The sequence below is a fragment of the Brassica rapa genome, chromosome A03, assembly GCF_000309985.2.
Source record: "Brassica rapa cultivar Chiifu-401-42 chromosome A03, CAAS_Brap_v3.01, whole genome shotgun sequence".
Lineage (NCBI taxonomy): Eukaryota > Viridiplantae > Streptophyta > Magnoliopsida > Brassicales > Brassicaceae > Brassica > Brassica rapa.
In genome coordinates, this window is record NC_024797.2 from 28,036,555 (window position 1) to 28,055,560 (window position 19,006).

Genomic DNA, 19,006 nt, shown 5'->3' on the forward strand with positions numbered 1-19,006 from the left:
AAATATAAAAGTGAATATTCCCAAATATTTTGTTTCCATATTTTTAGGAACTGATTTCTTATCCGTAGAATACAACTAATATGTAGAAATCGGTTTCTACGGTTTTTTAGAATTATAGTAATGTTTAGGTTTTGATTTCTACATGTTTTAGATTTATAGTAAAGCTGTAGAAGTCGGTTTCTACGTGTTTTAGATTTATATTAATGTGTAGATTTTGATTTCTAAAGATTTTAGAACGATAGGTTAAGCGCGGAATGTGTATTCTAAATATTTTTAGAATACTCCTATTTACGTAGATCACGTATTCTAAACATTGTAGATTCAATGAAAAAAGTAGATTTCGTTTTCTACTTCGTAGAATGTCATTTCTACTTTATTTAGAACATAATATGAAATTTTAACTTTTTATAACTAGAAAAAATATCACTAAGTTCGTATAGGTATTTTATCAAAAGTTACTATTTTTTCAAAAAAAATTTGTTAGTAAAACTATTTATTAAATTTATTTTCAAAAATATTAAAGGGTGTTATAGGAAAATATGACACAAAATATAGATTAGTCTAAATGGACATAGTTACTATTTTTTTGCTCTAAAAAAACAGTTTTTCCTTAATAGTTTTACTTTCCTATTTTTATTAGAAACATTTTAAATGGTTTTTTTTTGGGGTAAAATATTCCAAAATGGTTGATATTTCCCGGCAAAAGGGTTAACGACCATAAAAGCTAATGAAAGCATTTCTATAGATAGAGAACGATCGTCCTACACATATCACACCTATTTGTATTCTCTATCGTCCACCAAATCCTTATTCACCCAATAAAACTGAGTTATTTGAGAATAAAAAACAAAAAGACAACATTTTAATCAGGGAATGCTTTTGCGTTTGGTTCAAGGATTTGTTTGGCAGAAATGGAGCAGAAGAGCGTGTTGTTCTCAGCGTTAGGGGTCGGTGTTGGTTTAGGACTCGGGCTAGCATCAGGTCAAGGTTTAGGTAAATGGGCAAACGGCTCGGTATCTGCAGAAGATGGTCTTACGGGAGAAAAGATTGAGCAAGAGTTGGTGAGGCAGATTGTTGATGGAAGAGAGAGTGGTGTCACTTTCGACGAGTTTCCTTATTTCCTAAGGTAACATCAACATTTCTTGTATCTCAAGAAAGATGCATTTTGTTTATATTACTATACTCATTATGCTTAACTTTAATCATGTTGCAGCGAGAAAACTCGGCTTCTATTGACAAATGCAGCTTATGTTCACCTAAAGCAGTTTGATATCTCTAAGCACACGCGTAATCTTGCACCTGCGAGTAAAGCTATTCTACTGTCTGGACCAGCCGGTAAACATTCCTCATCTTTTTGTGTTCATCATACCTCAATCTCCTCAATGGTTTTTGTGTAATTCTCTATTTTTTTCTTGGCAGAGTTTTATCAGCAAATGCTAGCAAAAGCATTGGCTCATTACTTTGAATCGAAACTATTACTACTAGATGTAACAGACTTCTCTATTAAGGTGATAACTAATCTCATATAGTTTTAGTAGTTGCCAGTTTGCCATGTAAAGAGTAGCTTTTGTAAGCTTTTATTTTTTGATACAGATACAAAGCAAGTACGGATGCGTCAAGAAGGAACCTGTATGTTACTCTGTGATCTTATGTTAGTGTAGCATACATTTGTGACTGTGTGTTTATTTCTTATCTACTGTTTGCTAGTCTCACAAGAGGTCTATTTCTGAGCTGACGTTGGACAAAATGTCGAATCTAGTGGGATCTTTCTCTATGCTCACCCAAAGGGAACAACCAAGAGGTACATACATTCTCAATTGTCTTAGAATTTTTTTTTTTTGTTCCTAATGAATCTCAAGTGTGAGCATTATTGTAAATGGCAGGGACCTTGCGTAGGCTCACTAGTGGCAACGATCTTACCTCAAGGTACATTGGTGCTTGTCTTGCTTGGTTTCTTTTTGTATCTTAAAACTCTCTTGACGGTATAGCTCTATCTGTTTTATGTAAGCTCACTAGTTCCTTTGAAGTACCAGGGGCTTTGAAGGTTCAAGTCATCCTCCGCAACTCAAGCGAAATGCTTCTGCTGCTTCTGATATCAGTAGTATATCATCCCGTTCTGGAACTTCTGTTTCAGGTATGGAAACGTCTTAGTTGTATTAACCTTCAGATTCTTAGATCTCTTGTTCATTTGTGGTTGTCTATACCTCTATAGCTTCAAGCAAACGCAGTACAAACTTGTGTTTTGATGAGAGACTTTTCCTTCAGTCACTTTACAAGGTAATACCTCAAAAGTCAAAATCATCATGGAATGATTCAGTTCAACTCTTAAACTGAACACTGTTATCTTTACAGGTCTTGGTTTCGGTTTCGGAAGCCAATCCTATTATAATATACCTAAGGGACGTTGAGAAGCTTCTTCAGTCAGAAAGGTTCTACAAACTGTTCCAGAAGCTCTTGTCTAAGCTTTCTGGACCTGTTTTACTTCTCGGCTCAAGACTATTAGAACCTGAAGATGACTGCCAACAAGTAGGAGAAGGCATTTCCGCTTTGTTTCCTTACAACATCGAGATCAGACCTCCAGAGGATGAATCTCAACTCATGAGCTGGAAAACTCGGTTTGAAGACGACATGAAACTGATTCAGTTCCAGGACAACAAGAACCACATAGCTGAGGTTCTTGCGGCTAATGATTTAGAATGTGATGACTTAGGTTCGGTATGCCATGCAGATACCATGTTCCTAAGCAGTCACATTGAGGAGATTGTGGTTACTGCAATCTCTTACCATCTGATGAACAACAAAGAACCTGAGTACAAAAACGGGAGGCTTGTAATATCTTCCAACAGGTACTAAGAATAACAATTATCTCTTCAGAACAACGAGTTTTCACCTTTCTTAAGCTAAACTGATTAAATGATACTGCAACAGCTTATCCCATGGACTGAGCATATTCCAGGAAGGTCATAGTTGTCATGAGAACTCCTTGAAGATGGACAGAAACTCTGACTCCAAGGTATTAACAGTTTTGACTAGTCCTGGGCATATTATCTTAAACCCGAAAACCGAACTGGAATCGAGCAGACAAATTGGAACTTGACCAAAATTTACCAAAAACCCAAACGTTCCTATTTTTCTAATCCTGAGAAATCAAAACCAAACCCGAACAGCGAACCAAACGAACACCTGAATATTCGAAATATAATAAAATATTAAGCAATTTTAACTTTTTATATTATTTATAAATAAAAATATTAAAAACCCCAAATTAGAATATTTCAATTTTTGGGGTTTAAATGAGATTTTCGGAGTCTTTTTTTTTTCGACTTTAAACCCAAACCAAACCAAACCAGAACTATTTCTAGTTTGGTTCCAATTCAGATTTCATAAAAATAAATTGAAACCCAATCCAAACCCGACATACCCGAAATGATCCAATCCGAAAAATGTCCGATTCCTAAACGAGTCCTAAACACCACAATCCGAATAACTCGAAATCCTAATAAGGCGAACCGATCTGCACCGAAAACCTTATTGCCCAGCACTAGTTCTGACCATGTGCTTTTGAAATATTAAGATGACTGATATGTTTATGGCTCTGGTGCAGGGAGAGGAAAGTGAAGGGATGATAAACAGTGAGCTCAAATCTGAGACGACTCCTTCAGAAAAGAATGAATGTCCCCTGCCTCCAAAAGTGCCTGTAAACGTAAGCTAAAACATACTATTCAACATTCATATGTCAACGTATTTGCGTTACCTTACAGGTTTGGTTTTGTAGGAGGTGCCTCCTGACAATGAATTCGAGAAGCGCATAAGACCAGAGGTTATCCCTGCAGATGAGATCGGTGTGACGTTTGCTGACATAGGTTCACTAGACGAAACCAAAGAATCACTTCAAGAGCTTGTCATGCTTCCTCTCCGTAGGCCTGACCTGTTCAAAGGAGGCCTTCTCAAGCCCTGCAGAGGGATCCTCCTCTTTGGACCACCTGGCACCGGTAAAACCATGATGGCGAAAGCTATAGCGAACGAAGCTGGAGCTAGTTTCATAAACGTGTCTATGTCCACAATCACTTCAAAATGGTTTGGAGAAGACGAGAAGAATGTGAGAGCTTTGTTCACACTTGCAGCTAAAGTGTCTCCGACTATTATCTTTGTTGATGAAGTGGATAGCATGCTGGGGCAGAGGACTAGAGCTGGAGAGCATGAAGCTATGAGGAAGATTAAAAACGAGTTCATGACGCATTGGGACGGGCTTATGTCAAGCTCAGGTGATAGGATTCTAGTTCTTGCTGCAACAAACAGGCCTTTTGATCTTGATGAAGCCATCATTAGGAGGTTTGAGAGAAGGTTAGTGGATATTTTTCACTTGAAACCTTAGCTTGAGTTGTACTAACTCCATGTTTTGTTGGGAGGTAGAATCATGGTTGGTCTTCCATCGATGGAGAGCAGGGAGAAGATCTTGAGAACTTTACTGTCAAAAGAGAAGACAGAGAATCTTGATTTCCATGAGCTTGCACAGATGACAGATGGCTACAGTGGAAGTGATCTCAAGGTTTGACCACAACTCTCATCTCGCTTTAACCAACACCATTATCTTCTCTTCATGGACTGACTATGGTGAATGTCATTACAAACAGAACTTTTGCACAACAGCTGCATATAGACCAGTGAGGGAGCTGATAAAGCATGAGTGCTTGAAAGACCAGGAGAGGAAGAAGAGAGAGGAAGCAGAGAAGAGTAGTAGTGAAGAGGGAACTGAAGCAAAAGAAGAAGCATCTGAGGAGAGAGTGATAACGCTGAGAGGTTTGAGCATGGAAGACATGAGAGTAGCTAAAAGCCAGGTAAGTTAAGGCACTTAGTTGTGTTTGATGATCTTGTTGCAAAGACAAAAGCTAATTGGTTTGAATTTTTGCAGGTTGCTGCTAGTTTTGCAGCAGAAGGAGCAGGAATGAATGAACTGAAGCAGTGGAATGAATTGTATGGAGAAGGAGGCTCCAGGAAGCAGGAACAGCTCTCTTATTTCCTTTAGTAACCCCAACACATTCCTGATAACATTTTCTACAAATTTTTCATCTTTATGAGTAATATTTCATAGTATTATCATACTATTAAACTTTAATTCTGGAGATTTTGTAAATAAAACATGTACAGTTAATTATCTCTTGTTTATTATTAATACAAAATTTAGCTGTTTATGTCAAGCCTCATTTTTATATTTCACAGATTTTAAAGATAAGATAGACCAAACATATCTTGCAACATTGTTTCACTTCTTTTAATTGTATATAATTCGTGTACCCTTCTTAGAATCTGCACATAGACATAGCCGAGGAGTATAAAATGTTAAAAGAACTTACATGAACAACATCAGTAGAAAATAGAGTAAACCAAATGGTCAGGTTTGATTGTGTACTGTTTTGGGAAACTCTTATGTTGATGGAGTGAATAGATGCAGAAGCGCAGACCAATAACCAACCAACTGCATTTATAAAATTTAACACGAGTCTTCAGTAAAAAAGTCCTTTTCTAGTTCTCAAAAACAGTGAGGAAGTGTAGAATATAAACAAACCTGAGCCAAGATACCCTTCCCCGTTTGGGCTTCGATTATAAGGCCAATGGTGAGTCCTATGATTGCCCAGGCTCCGTTAATAGCCTCTATTTCACGCCTTCTCTGTTGCCTCTCTCTGCCTTTAATCTCTTCCATTTGCTTCGCTGCTAATCTCTTGGCCTCAAGAGGGTCTACCATGATTACCTCCTTTTTTGCCTTTACTCTTCCTGGAGGAGGAGATGACGCCTACACAAACAAACACTCAGGCATGGGAAGAAACTTATAAACTACACTATTAAAAGACTCAACCACCATTCACAATTTCTCAGACTTTACTATCCTAACAAAGGGTTACATGTAACAGAGACTTGGATCCTAGTTTAACCAGGAAATGAAATGTTCTTGGTTTGCAAATGGAAAAGCAAATATATATCAGAGCAAAATGGTCAGAAAGGTCATACGTTTGGATTAGCTAGGACTCGAACTGCTCCACCTCTGGCTCTTGTTGCATCTTGGTGTCTTCTTAGTCCCTTTCTGAGAAACCACACAAAGATATAGTGGAAGATATCTAACTATCAAAAGCAATGATAACGTTTGATCAGTGACTTGGATATTTAGTCACATGAGAAAAGAATTAGAAAAAACTAAGCCTGGATACTTTCTTTCTCAAGATCTTATTATCATCTTAAATAGAAAAATACCACATAATAATTCAAGAGACGAGGCAACAAAGGAGAAGAAATAAAGCTAGAAATGGAATACAAGGGAACAAACACAGGACAACCAATGCGGAATAAGAGGAACGCTTATCTCATGAATAAAATAACGACCAATTCGGTATGCCAAACTTGACATACACCAAAGAATGTGAATGAGATGGTTACCAATAACTAAACGTATCCCAAACGCAAGAGCAAACACATTCACATTACAAGTTATATGTCCATGAAACACATCCAATTAAACCGTTTCCATAAAAAAAACAAAAATGTTAACCAAACATCAGAAAGAGGCATTACTCACAGACAAGACAACATCTTGACTAAACATTAGAGACGGTAAAAACCATTGATCCAACATTCAGTTACAGAGAAAAGGATTCAAAGTCAGACACTTTAATGGCGCGTAGCTACAGAAAATCACAACCCACAACACGAATTTGAAAAATAACGAGACAGAACACTACTACATACGCTGTTCATGCCGAAAGTTCAAAACTTTCCACAAAACATATGAGAAACCGAGAAATGTAATTCGACAAGGAGAGAGAAATAGATTTCAGATAGAAACTTACACTAGAGAAGAGGAATAGGGAATCAAAGGAATCGTAAGGCGTCCATGGAGACTGGAAGAAGAAACTTGAGGATCAGCAGCTCCGAGGGAGAAGAAGAAGATAGACGGCGTTGAAGAGAGAGACGACGTCACCACCATTTCTAAGCCTTTCATATTTTCCCACGCGCCTTTCTCTGTTTTTTTATATTCTTTTGGAGGATTAGTTACCAAACTCCAGTTAACACGCCGCCGTTTTAGACCCACCAATAACCAAAGAATAAAATACATAAAATATCTTAAATCTTATCCATTATTTAAGAGAAAATTACACTCTAACACAGTTTACAAGTTTCTATTAACACTTTGGGTCACTTTCAGCTACTAGGGCAGTTTCTTCTAACAAGCTCTCCTTTCTCCACTTGTTTCTAACTAATTTAGTCCATCTCTAACTACTAGTCAAAAAGACCCAACAAGTAGAAGGGCGGGAACCGCTCACCACCGCACATCTTCCTCACCATCGGACGACCCATAATGTTTCTGCCATATATGACAAGACAGATATCTGTCAAAATTTTCAACCTTTAGATTAACAATTTGACTTTTCATTTGTGCGGTCCAGATTTTACCAAGTTCCCCACATCTTCATCTTCCTCGTTTTCTTTCTATTTTTCTTTTTTGAGGAAGAACAGTCTCACCACAATCAGGACTTTTGTATCTATTTGGCCACAAATATCAACTTCTAAACTCGTGGTTAGTTTAAAAAATTTAATTAACAAATTAATCCATGTTAACGTTTAGGTTAAGTAATTTTTTACTCTTGCAGGGTCCACCATGTCGACTCACTGCATGGTAATACCTGGCGCCTGGTCTTCCGGCGACGGTGGTTGGAACTTCGCCATCGATAAGGACCAGATGTCCAGGATTGTCCCTGTACGCGCTGGTATGACATTGTCAGAGTTAGAATCCAACGTTACGAAGGAGTTCTTTACTTCAACGGAGACCGCGTATCTCCCTGTATTGAGTTACTGGCCTCCTAACACGAAAGAGCTTGTCACCGGACTAACAACACCGCCAGTTATTATGACAAACGACGGTTCTCTTCGTTTTTTCTTTCTCCACCTGGATGCTCACCTAGGAATGAATTTGTTTGTCACCTTCCAAGCCAAACCCGTCACCCAGCCAGCTAGTCAAGTGGATGAGAATCCCTTACCCTTTACCACACCAAATCAACCTATAAAACACGACCTCAACCACTTTCGACCCCCTTCTACAGCCTCATCCAAAATCCCTTCATTCTCTCTTTTTGGAGACGATGACCTCCTACACGATCCCCCACCTCGTGTTCCTGTTGATGCCAGTAACTCCCTACATTCTCCTACTACCTTCCCCTCTTCTCCAAAAGGCCCCAAAATAACCCGATTTTCCCTTCATGAAGAAACTCTTTCTTGCGGAGATGAGATGCTTGAACAAATGTTCAAGGAAGACCCCGACAACATCCCCGACAGTTGGGTACTTGATGACGACGAGGAGACTGCCTCAGAAAGCTCTCAACCTCAAGACACTGATGGCGTCCTGCCTGCTGGATATGACCATGATTTTTGGGATCCTTTGTTAGAGGAACACCTTGGCGGGTCTGATGCAGTTGAGGTTATGGCTGGGATAAAAGTTCCAAAAACAGCCCCCTCCCCAACGCCTTCCGTCATCCACTGTACGACTGGAAACGGCAATGCCTTCGATCATACAGTCCGTTTATCGGGCGAAGATCCAACTGACTGGAAGAAAGATCTTGATTTTCTCGGTGTACATCAGAGGGAACGTACGGGTGGACAATCATCCCGTACATCGACAGATACTCCACAACCCGACTCGTCCACGCGTACACCTGATCCGATGTCCCATGGTTCTACATCCCAGGCCCCCCCCACTCCCCCAGTTCGCGAGACGCGGCCCCTATCTGAGATTAGCGACGAAGAATTCGACGTCCCCCCTATGTTTGATGATATCGCATACCAGGCTGATGATGTCCCTGACCTCAATTTTGACGACCCTGACGGCGAACCAACTGTGGGGAAGCTATATGCGTCCAAGCAAGACTGTCAAATTGCATGTGCTATTTACGCAATAAAGGAACGTTTTCACTTTAGGCAAACCCGCACCACAAGGCATTCATTTGTTCTTAGCTGCCATGATACTCACTGTGATTGGAGGATCTTAGCACAAGAACTCACCAATTGTGGTTACTACACTATCAAAAAGGCTAACTTTGTACACATCTGCCCCTTCGACACACGTGACCTTTACAAAAGAAGAGCCACCTCAAAAGTCATCGCTCATGTTTACCGTTCCCGATATGGTGAACCAACCCTTGGTCCCAAATCAGCCCAGCTGCAACAGATGGTCTTGGAAGATCTTCGAGTCTCTGCCTCATACATGAAATGCCACAGGGCTAAGGGAAAAGCAACTGAATCCATCACGGGCAACGCTGAGGATTCCTATCTGGAGCTCGCCTCATACTTTGAGAGACTGAAAGCCACTAACCCAGGTACCGTAACTGCCATCGAGACAGAATTAGATGATTTCGGCCAGACTCGTTTTCTTTATGCCTTCCTCTCTTTCGGAGCGTCCATTCGGGGTTTCCGTCGTGTACGCCCTGTCCTCATTGTCGACGGTACACATCTATCCGGAAAATACAAGGGGGTCTTACTCACGGCCAGCGGGCAAGATGCCAACTTCCAGGTATCTCCTCCTGCTTTCTGTATCGGAAAAATTACCATGGCTTCGCGGCCGTGTACAAGTTAAATCCCTTTTGTTCACGTGTACCCTTTTCCTGTACGTGTACACGTTCTATTTATACCAGAACGTGTACACTTATTAACACTTTATTTTCATCACGTTCCCAGGTTTTTCCTTTGGCTTATGCCGTCGCTGATGGGGAGAATGACGAATCATGGCACTGGTTCCTAGCAAAAGTTGAAAGGATTATTGCGGATTCCAATGCTCTCACTATCATATCAGATCGCAACAACTCCCTCCTCAAAGCTAAGCAGATCGTATTCCCAAAGGCACACCACGGGGCCTGCATTGTTCACATCATGCGGAATGTTGTCTCACGATTCAAAAACAAGGGTCTGGCCAAAATGGTGTGCGCCGCAGCTTTCTCTTACAGACGCAAAGATTTCAATGACAACTTCGGCAAAATTAGACAAGCTAGTGCAGCGTGCGCAAAATACCTCGAAGACATTGGGACTGCTAAATGGAGCAGAACATATTTCCCAGGGAACCGATACAACCTCCTCACTAGCAACGTTGCCGAACAACTCAATAATGCACTATCCAAGTCGAGGGCTTCACCTGTTGTTGAGTTGTTCATGTTCATCCAAAGGATGTTGACTCGTTGGTTTTCAGCTAGGAGAACCAAATCAGCAAAACACAGGGGGGCTGTAACACCGGAGGTTGAGGATGTAATGCAGACACACATTAGGCTAACTAAAGGCAGCAAAATCTCAAATATTACTAGTTGGAGCTACCAAGTCAAAGGTGTTTTTGGTCACACCAACACTGTTTCTCTCGATAACAAAGTTTGCACATGCCAAGTATTCCAACACCTTAAAATCCCTTGCGGACATGCTCTGTTGGCCGCTGATTCCATCGGTTATCCACATTCCCAACTTTTTGGAGACTGCTACAAAACACAAACATGGAAAGAAACATATGCCGGCGTTATTTACCCCGAGGCTCTTATAGGGGATCACCCTCTGCCTCCAGCTATTGAACGCCTCTCCCTACAGCCTCCCAAGACCCGTCGCCCCTCTGGGCGTCCTAAGGACAAACGCTACCCTTCCACAGGAGAAATACAGGTTACCAAACTCATACATTTTTCTTTTCATCGTTTCAACACAACCCCACCACTGATTTGAAATTCGTAATCTCATCTCCTCAGGTTCCAAAGAAAACCAAACTCAACAGGTGTGGTCGGTGTGGTATCTCTGGCCACAACAGGACCAATTGCAAGGTCCCCATATAACCGGGGTGAATTCTATATCCACAAGGTTTCGCTTTTGGATAGCGCCTTCACCTTTCATCAGCTCACTTCTCTGTTGTTTTTGGATTTTTTGGTTTTGTTGCATGTCTAAACATTAATGAACATGTATGAGCTGTTCTGAAAACGCTTTAACTATTTTCGGATTTTTGGATCTTGTTGCATGTCTACACCCCAACAGTTTGCTACAACGATAAACAACCGTCTGCCTGTACACATGTACACGTCCATACATACTTACACGCACAACTACATCCTCTGTCAGTTCGTACATTAATTTTACTTTCAGTACATGTTTACAAGTTATAGTGTTCACACTAACGTCAAACGGTTCCTCCCACGCATCCACATACAGAAGCGCTTGTGTACATGTGTACCTCCGATGTAAACATGCACACGTTTGTTGTTCCCAGCTCGTACGTACACCTGTACACCTCAAGTGTCCCTAACTAGCACAAATACATCCTACGCCTACCACAGACGTCGCAGAGTTCAATACATTAAATTTATTGCGTTACCCGTTCACAAGTTATAGTGTTCACATTAAGCCCAAGCGGTTCCACATACAGGTACGCTTTTGTACATGCGTACATACGCTAGGTGTACATTTCATACTATAGGTGTACATGTGTTCACTCGTGTTTCAGGGCGCCCCAAATGTACACTCTTTAACATACTTACTCAATCTAAATGTTTACCGACTTGAATCGTCTACATACGCCAGGTGTACATCGCATACTACAAGTGTACATGCATGCACTTGTTTTTCATAAAGCCCCTAATGTACATTCTTCAACATACATTATGACGGAATTTAAATGTATCACAACTTGTTCGCATTCGACAACCAAGTGAACAACAATAACTACATAAATAAGATTTGTTTTCTTAAACGTCCAACCATAGTCGATAATACAAAAAACTTGCAACACAGAGAGCCGATACTAAATTAAACATCCTGACAACACAACAAGGGCCCTAACCAAAATAAACATCCAACCCTTTCTGCAATGTCACAACAAAATAAACTTTCCCTACGGAATCATCACAAGTACAAAGGCACTACCCAGTCTTTATAAATCTCCATCGCATACTGTTTCCGGAATATGTCCACCAGATCATCGGTTAGCCCAGCCATCGTTGGTTCCTCATTGCCCGTCGCGTGCATTTCCAGGAACTTAATGGCCAAAGGCCCACAGTCCCCGCTGCGCCGGTTTTCATACAAACCAACTACCCTCTCAACATGGAAGGGCACAAGCGCATGTTCTCCAACCGCTTGCGGTGGACACACTTTCTTCGCAAGGTAAGGAAGGATTCCCGCCACAGGTTCCATCAGCAAAGCTACTTGGTCCTCACTCTTCAAACGGGGGTTCAGATCAAATACCAATATATCCCACGTCGCAAGTCGTATGCAAAGCCCCACCCAATGATCCCCTCCCCAAATCATTGGGGCGTACAGCGTGTCCACGTCAACCCCCCACGTCTTCCCCTCTACTGTAAGGAACTTCGTTAGCTTCGCATCAGTTGCTATGCGGGTTTTGCGTCTCGCCGCTTTGAATGACCTCTCCTTCACTTGCAAGTGTGCTGAAAACCAGGGCGCAACCAACATCGCCCGGTTTCGTCTTAAGGCCTCTCCATGCAATCTCCCAACGTAATCCGCCAGCACATCCATATGCTAACCAAAGCAAACATTATTTACAATAATCAAACCCAACTAACAGACTAAACACAAAGTCAACGGAAACAGACTTACCGTGCTACTAACCCATTTGCAAGGCGTAGCCAGATTTATGAAAAACTCGTTGTCCAGATTATATCCACCCGCATTTTTATGCATCCTGCAAGGAACGCATCAGTAACAATTACAATATAGGGTGGTCTGTTTATGGGTTAAAAAATTAAAATAACGTAGCAACGCTTACACTTTTAGATTGGCAAGCAACACTCGTTCGAAGTAGGCGTAGTCGCAATCTTCAACAGTCGGGACAATGTCCGGTACAATGTACTGATCCTTTGCCAGTAACACTGCCGCCAGTTCACCTTCTTGTTCAACTGGCTCATGCCTTCCAGTCCGCCCCCCATCAGATGTATCACTAACAACCAAAACATTCGTGTTTGGACCCACCCCTGTTATCTCCGCATCCTCCGAATCACCCACCTCCTGTCACCCACAATAAAAGAGATTCATTAGCCCACACGTGTGCTCATAAAGGTCCTATACACAGGGTCATGCGCGCAAAACTCAACCTGACTATCGCTTTCATCGTTCTCGTTTTCAATTTTTTCTTCGCCTTTGCCCTCCTCTACAATCATGAGATCACCCTTCTCTTCACTCATGGTCTCACCCTTCTCCTTCACAATCTTTTCCGTCTGCGGGGAAAACAGAAATACTCACTCCATCGTACATGTGTACAATCTAATGTGTACACATCGATGATTGCGCAAATCAAACAATACGAAACACGCGAATGAATACCTTCTCCTCTGTCAAATGGTCCTCAACCAAAACCTAAACAACATCAATATCAAATACGTTCAGTACAGCGAATGACCAAGAACGTACAGTTACAGTCTGCCAAAATTACTTAGGCACAAAAAAAGGTACCTTAGCTATGCCTGCCTCATCCTTTTCTCCAGCTCCCTCAGACTCGTCCGCCTGCCGGGAAAACAAAAAAACACTCACTACACAGTCCATGTGTACACTAAAATATATACACATCCACGCTATTGTACATGTGTACAACACCAAATATATGTAACATGTGTACACTGCAGACATTTGCACACATCAATTACAAAAGTATAAAACAAGCCAACGGGACTTTGAAATTTAAGGAACGAAATAAAAATACCTTATCCTCTGTCTCGGTGTCCACTTTTTGTACCTCACCCACCCCAGCCACGGTCACATGGTCCTCAAACAAAACCTGAACAAGATCGACATCAAGTACGTTAGTACAGAACCAGTACATGCACTTGCTATTGTACACGTGTACGTTAGTTCAGCACTAGTACATGCACTTGCTATTGTAACCATGTACATATAAATTATGAAGTACAGGCGCATACAGAAAATGATGTGTCAGTGGTGTTCAGGCAACAAAAGGATTACTACCTTGTCCTCTGCCTCTATCACCGCCTCAGACCCTAAAGGTGGCTCCCCCATGCCCTCAGCTACATCGTGGTTCTCCTCCTGCACACATAAACAAAATTTTACAATCCATCCCACGTGTACATAAACCTCTGTACACCCCTTTCAAAAAGCCTGCATACCTTATTCTCAGCTTCTGTTGCCATCAGAGTTTCCTCACCACCCCTAACAGACGAAACATCAAGCACCTCCGTAGGGGTCCCCTAATACAATAGTTAACCACCATCAATAACAGTGCCCTACATAGATCAGGGGATAGGACCCACTCATACAATAGTTATCAGCCAAAGCAATCACTTTACTACCTCTGATTGCCTATCACCAGCCTTGACTCCGGTGGCTGCCAACACTATAGCATCCAAAGCGGACATAGCCTGAAAACCCCATTCATGACATCAAATCCAATTCCAAAAAAGGATTGAAACAACAATCAAAATGTTGCAAGTTACTTACACTAGCATCCAGCCCGTCGCCAGACCCTCCTTGCTCTCGGCTCCCACCACCAACGCTGCTATCCTGCACAACATCTCAAAAACATGAGTGCCTAATTCGGTTAAAATTCACAAAATCGCGAAACAAACCTCTTCCTCACTGTGCACAAAGAACGTTTGGCTGTGCACGGCCCGATATACAACTTTGTCCCCAGCCCCTGGTTCAACCCATTGCAAAGGTACACCGTCGCCCGGTGGCAACCTAACTAACAAAGACGGCCTGTCCTCTGAACTATGTTCAGGTGTTTTAACGTCTCCTTCGCCCTCCGTGTCGCCGGCGCTAATAACTGGAACATACTCCTCCGCACTCTCATCCTCGTCCTCTGCCACCGGGCACCGTCTTACAGTCCATTCCCTTCCCTGTAAGCTTCTCCTCTTGGACCTACTCTTAATACTCCCTTGTTTTTTGATTGAGCCCTTACCCTTAACAAAGGTCTTCCATTTCTCAAACTTCCTACCTTGTCTCTCAACCACGTTCTTGAGCTTCTGAACTTCTAACACCAGTTCTTGGACATGCGCCTCCATCCTCTTATACTGCTGTGCATCCAACATAGCTCCACGTCTAAAATAACCGCTAACACGTCTTTGTTTTAGAACGGGTGCTTCCGTCACTCCGATGTTCGCTGCGCCCTTCCGCTTCTTAGCATTCACTTTCACACCGTGCTTGTAAATTGGATCACCTACATCGCCTCCGCCCCAATCACCTTTGCTAAACGCATACCCGTTTTTTATCATCCCAAGCATGTTCTCCACCTTTTTGTCATACTTCTCATCATCCCAGGCTGCCCACCTTTCGTCGTGGGTTCCACTTATCTCCATCATCGGCTGCACAACCAACTGAAACAACGAAAACTTATAAGACCCAACTGAAACTCTAATGCATTACATGTACACTTTCTATTTCAGTACAAGTGTACAGTAACATATCTATGCGTACATACTACTATACTAATGTCCATAACTCTAATGCATTACATGTACACTTTTTATTCCAGTACAAGTGTACATTAACTACTTACATCTAAGAAAAAGAAACATGTACATAAAAACTCCTTACCCCCGCCTCATGCTCTGCTTTGCGCAAATGAACCACAGTCAACCCTGCATGCTGTGGCAACACTTGCCCTGGGAAAGTGAGCAATGTCGTGCTATCATCGCCGCGTGCTTGTTTCAGCAACTGGGGGATAAGTTCGAACGCCACCAACTGCAACGCCAGCGGAAAACCCAGAATCCTAAGAGTCTTCTGCCTCAGCTTCTTACAGAAATCTCCATTTGGATCCTCACACTTACCCATCACTTTAGGACATGGCTTCATCGTTCTAATCGCCCAAGCAAACGATTCCCTACCCCACTGGAAAGCAAGGAAGTTTTTGATATTCTTCACAAGATTAACATGTTTCAGACTCGGCTTCTGTATCTGAGATGTAGGCACTAGCACCCCGTCTACAATTATTATCAAACACAACCTCAACTTGCGCGAAGCCGGCATCCCCGTGTCGCCTAAAACCATGGCCACAAGGTCTGCTATTGTCGCATCCCTGTCTGGCCCAATCAACCTTTCCCAGTACGCATAGTTCTCCTCTGTAGCCGGCAACTCGTAGTCGATGCTGTACCCCTCTTCGAACTCGTCACAGGGCAACCCAGTAACCTCACCAAACTCCACCAATGAGAATCTGAAGGGGTTTCCACCAAACACCGGCCACAACTCATATTTCTTCTTCGTTAGCACCTGCCTTGTCAGCATCCCGTGTATCACTTTGCCCATCAGCACCCTACGGACAGGAAACCTAAATAGGGTTCCAAAGCAAGATCTCAGGAGCATCGCCATCTCCTCGGTACCGTTTAGTGCGTCTCTAACGCACAGCAGAAAATCTATAGTAGAGTACATGTTGATTCTCTCGCATGGGAAACGATCCGTTGCAAATAACCTTTCCGGTAGACCGGCCGGTACAACATCTTCATCGTCTGTTCCAATCAAGAAAAAAAAACAACTCGATTGAGACACAAATCAACACAAACACTAGATCCAAACTAAGAGGGGGGAATGCGCATCACTAACCAACGGCAATCTCTTTACCACGAAGACTCCACCGTCGAGACATCTTGTTTATCGTCGCCGTCGTTTTTTTTGGCTGGCTATCGCCGCTTCGGTTTCTCGCTCTCGGGTCTCGGTAAAAGCGAAGTTGAAAGTGAATAATTATCCTTACAGATCCGTCTATAATATGCGTCCCTGGGCCCACTACATCGATTTTAAATTTTGAAATTTGAACAATCGAACTAAGAAAAAAGAAAAGGAACGGGCTGGTTAGGATTTTTTGAGAGCAAGTTGGGTCTTTTCACATGGAAACTGCCCCAGTAGCGGCAAGTGCCTTTTTATGACATAGAAACACGTAAACTGCCCTAGAGTGAAAATAACTCATTATTTAATTAAAAACTCTAAAGGGTGACTTGATTATACAAGACACTGGACTAACACCAAGAATATGTTTAACATTAATCTATTATTATTTTATTCTAATAGAATTTGTTAGTGCTATATAAAGACCAATGACAAATAATTCCAATTTGCACCATATTGTTATGATTCAAATCCTAAAGTTCTTGGTGTAAAAGTATTAATAAATCATTAACTTAAGGGCCTTTCTCAAACAATTTTTTTTATGCAAGTTAATAAGCTACAATGTTGGTTAAAACATCAGATATGTGCAAGGAATTGATTTTAAGACAATAAAAAAAATTACAAGCTTGAAATAAAAGGTGATTATGTTTGCGAGTTATATAAAGTTTTTTAATTGATTACCAAGAAAATTTATACAAATTTAATTATGAAAAGATTTACATTTGGACATGAATCATGAAGTAGGGAGAGAGAGCCAGAGGAGGAGCCGTTGTGGCCTGTTAAGGTATCGAGCTTGCCACGCCGGCTCAGCGCTCTCTTGCACGAACCCACTTTTCATGTATAACCTCTTAGCTGCTTCATTGACCACCGTCACATGCACGTACATATCCGTTATTCCTGGAACCCATATCACAACTCCTTTTCTAAGTCCATTTTTGGAGTGTACTATTATAATCAAAAGTTCTTACCCCATTCTCTAGCAACTACTTTGGACTTTTCAATGAGCTTGTAACCAACTCCATTACGATGCAGCTCTTTCGCAACACAGACGTTGCTCAAGTATGCCCTCGCAAAATCCACACTAAACCCCTATATAACAAAAAGGACTATAAGCTTGTCTACTATCAGATTGAAGATTTTTTTTGTTTTTTGTTATATACAAAGTTTGGTAACATCAAATACATACCTCTGGTTTTGTTCCAGCGATTTCATCAGGAAGCCAACGGCATTGGTTAAGATCAAGGCTCCCCACCACAACTCTGTCTTCTATCCCATCAGAATACTGAAGAAACAGATGAAGCGTAGCACAAATCCATATCAAACACCAAAGCAACAATGAAATATTGGTCTATGTAACCCAAATTTTTTAAGAGGAAATGTACATAAACACAATACCTCCAAATTGTTTAAAACAAGATTTTATTAATTTTTTTACTAAATTGTGTATAGTACTTAAAATTTCAGGGCTGACTCTGCCCTCACACATTTATGAAAGGAAGCCTCTTCAAAGTCCCTTGAAAAAAAGTCTTCTATTATACTAACTCTACTGGGATGCCACTGGTAATAATACAAGATGAGCAAATGAAAAGACAGACCTTACATGCAGAGCATAAATCCTCAGAAGAGGTTGATAGTTGAGATAACGGAAGAGTAGCATTTACGCAGGACACCCTCGTAAACCCTTCCCTCTTCCCTGAAACTCTCTCCTTAAGCGCTTCGAACTCACGCTCTGCCAAGTATCTTCTGTGATCCTAAAAGAAACTTAAACAGCAAAACGTAATATCAGCTCAAGAACATAAGGATAAAACCCATCAAAGAGAAACACTTTCAAGACTTCTTGAATATGTATATATACACTCCCAAAGTCCAAAACCAAAGATGCCAAACAGATGTAATAGGGAGAAGAACTGACTTGGATATTGAAAGAAGAAGGGTTGAGTTCGTTGAAGGTCCGCACGCGGAGGCAAGCTGCAGCCCAAAGCTCGTCCTCAGACACTGTTTCGGATATGACGATCGCTGACCTGTCGATCGCTGGAGCAAGAACGTGTGAGGCGGAGATAGGACGTAACCGGAGCCTATAGGAAGGAGAAGAACGGAATCCATCTGTGTTTGACTTGCTGAAAATGGCGACAGAGCATGAAGGAAGAGACGATGAACAGAGAAACGCCATTTTCTGGTGGACTAACCATGTCCTCAGCTTCTTGCTAAGCTTCAAGCTCCAATATCTAGGCCCAATGGGCCCACATTCTTTTCTTCTTTTACGTTTTCAATTTGTTTGTCTACCTGCAAATTTAATTTGAACAATTTAGAAACTACATCCGCTGGCAAAAAAAAATCTGCTGGTTCAAATGGTAATATGCCGAACAATTGCGGTATGGTCCAAATAATA

The 19,006-nt window shown here is 41.6% G+C and overlaps 4 protein-coding genes and 1 long non-coding RNA gene across 7 annotated transcripts; 1 reads left to right on the forward strand and 4 right to left on the reverse strand.

The window, feature by feature from the left end:
- Window positions 1-403: 403 nt before the first annotated feature.
- LOC103861800 lies at window positions 404-5,379 on the forward strand. Its single transcript, XM_009139505.3, has 15 exons — window positions 404-1,126; window positions 1,214-1,335; window positions 1,420-1,508; window positions 1,594-1,629; window positions 1,708-1,801; window positions 1,884-1,926; window positions 2,034-2,134; window positions 2,213-2,277; window positions 2,353-2,846; window positions 2,929-3,013; window positions 3,605-3,703; window positions 3,776-4,344; window positions 4,414-4,549; window positions 4,635-4,838; window positions 4,913-5,379. The coding sequence occupies exons 1-15, from the start codon at window positions 912-914 to the stop codon at window positions 5,024-5,026; spliced, it is 2,466 nt and encodes an 821-aa protein (XP_009137753.1). The 5' UTR covers window positions 404-911; the 3' UTR covers window positions 5,027-5,379.
- LOC117133003 lies at window positions 2,610-3,608 on the reverse strand. Its single transcript, XR_004456806.1, has 3 exons — window positions 3,422-3,608; window positions 2,891-3,183; window positions 2,610-2,806 (listed from the first exon to the last, which is right to left on the reverse strand). It is a non-coding gene; the product is annotated as an uncharacterized LOC117133003 (long non-coding RNA).
- LOC103861799 lies at window positions 5,126-7,081 on the reverse strand. 3 transcript variants are annotated; one of them, XM_009139504.3, is made up of 5 exons: window positions 6,840-7,081; window positions 6,007-6,079; window positions 5,567-5,791; window positions 5,411-5,476; window positions 5,126-5,307 (listed from the first exon to the last, which is right to left on the reverse strand). In XM_009139504.3, the coding sequence occupies exons 1-4, from the start codon at window positions 6,989-6,991 to the stop codon at window positions 5,426-5,428; spliced, it is 501 nt and encodes a 166-aa protein (XP_009137752.1). In that variant the 5' UTR covers window positions 6,992-7,081; the 3' UTR covers window positions 5,126-5,307; window positions 5,411-5,425. The 3 variants fall into 3 exon arrangements, with proteins under 3 accessions (XP_009137752.1, XP_009137751.1, XP_018513268.1); XM_009139503.3 differs by having other exon boundaries at window positions 5,247-5,476; XM_018657752.2 differs by having other exon boundaries at window positions 5,247-5,476; window positions 5,567-5,787; window positions 6,006-6,079.
- Window positions 7,082-11,718: 4,637 nt separating this feature from the next.
- Window positions 11,719-16,966, reverse strand: LOC117133004. The gene is made up of 14 exons (XM_033288814.1): window positions 16,558-16,966; window positions 15,556-16,463; window positions 14,589-15,335; window positions 14,461-14,523; window positions 14,313-14,381; window positions 14,130-14,210; window positions 13,972-14,049; window positions 13,709-13,783; window positions 13,462-13,512; window positions 13,333-13,365; window positions 13,104-13,226; window positions 12,779-13,017; window positions 12,610-12,694; window positions 11,719-12,531 (listed from the first exon to the last, which is right to left on the reverse strand). Exons 1-14 carry the CDS (start codon window positions 16,598-16,600, stop codon window positions 11,902-11,904), a joined length of 3,225 nt encoding a protein of 1,074 aa, XP_033144705.1. The 5' UTR covers window positions 16,601-16,966; the 3' UTR covers window positions 11,719-11,901.
- Window positions 16,967-17,200: 234 nt separating this feature from the next.
- Window positions 17,201-18,869, reverse strand: LOC103861801. Its single transcript, XM_009139506.3, has 5 exons — window positions 18,530-18,869; window positions 18,213-18,368; window positions 17,804-17,899; window positions 17,586-17,706; window positions 17,201-17,514 (listed from the first exon to the last, which is right to left on the reverse strand). The coding sequence occupies exons 1-5, from the start codon at window positions 18,785-18,787 to the stop codon at window positions 17,351-17,353; spliced, it is 795 nt and encodes a 264-aa protein (XP_009137754.1). The 5' UTR covers window positions 18,788-18,869; the 3' UTR covers window positions 17,201-17,350.
- Between the last annotated feature and the right edge of the window lie 137 nt (window positions 18,870-19,006).

Bases quoted from the DNA above. Each gene is read 5' to 3' on its own strand.
- LOC103861799 (XM_009139504.3), bottom strand. From the start codon at position 6,991: ATGAAAGGCTTAGAAATGGTGGTGACGTCGTCTCTCTCTTCAACGCCG. The intron at 6,080-6,839 runs GTAAGTTTCTAT...GTGGTTTCTCAG, and splicing joins CCCTATTCCTCTTCTCTAGT to AAAGGGACTAAGAAGACACC. The intron at 5,792-6,006 runs GTATGACCTTTC...TTGTTTGTGTAG, and splicing joins GAGTCCTAGCTAATCCAAAC to GCGTCATCTCCTCCTCCAGG.
- LOC103861801 (XM_009139506.3), bottom strand. From the start codon at position 18,787: ATGGCGTTTCTCTGTTCATCGTCTCTTCCTTCATGCTCTGTCGCCATT. The intron at 18,369-18,529 runs GTCAGTTCTTCT...AGTTTCTTTTAG, and splicing joins CTTCTTCTTTCAATATCCAA to GATCACAGAAGATACTTGGC. The intron at 17,900-18,212 runs GTCTGTCTTTTC...CTGTTTCTTCAG, and splicing joins ATTTATGCTCTGCATGTAAG to TATTCTGATGGGATAGAAGA.
- LOC103861800 (XM_009139505.3), top strand. From the start codon at position 912: ATGGAGCAGAAGAGCGTGTTGTTCTCAGCGTTAGGGGTCGGTGTTGGT. The intron at 1,509-1,593 runs GTGATAACTAAT...TTTTTGATACAG, and splicing joins TAACAGACTTCTCTATTAAG to ATACAAAGCAAGTACGGATG. The intron at 2,847-2,928 runs GTACTAAGAATA...ATACTGCAACAG, and splicing joins CTTGTAATATCTTCCAACAG to CTTATCCCATGGACTGAGCA.
- LOC117133004 (XM_033288814.1), bottom strand. From the start codon at position 16,600: ATGTCTCGACGGTGGAGTCTTCGTGGTAAAGAGATTGCCGTTG. The intron at 15,336-15,555 runs GTAAGGAGTTTT...TCGTTGTTTCAG, and splicing joins AAGCAGAGCATGAGGCGGGG to TTGGTTGTGCAGCCGATGAT. The intron at 14,050-14,129 runs GTATGCAGGCTT...TTATGTGTGCAG, and splicing joins CAACAGAAGCTGAGAATAAG to GAGGAGAACCACGATGTAGC.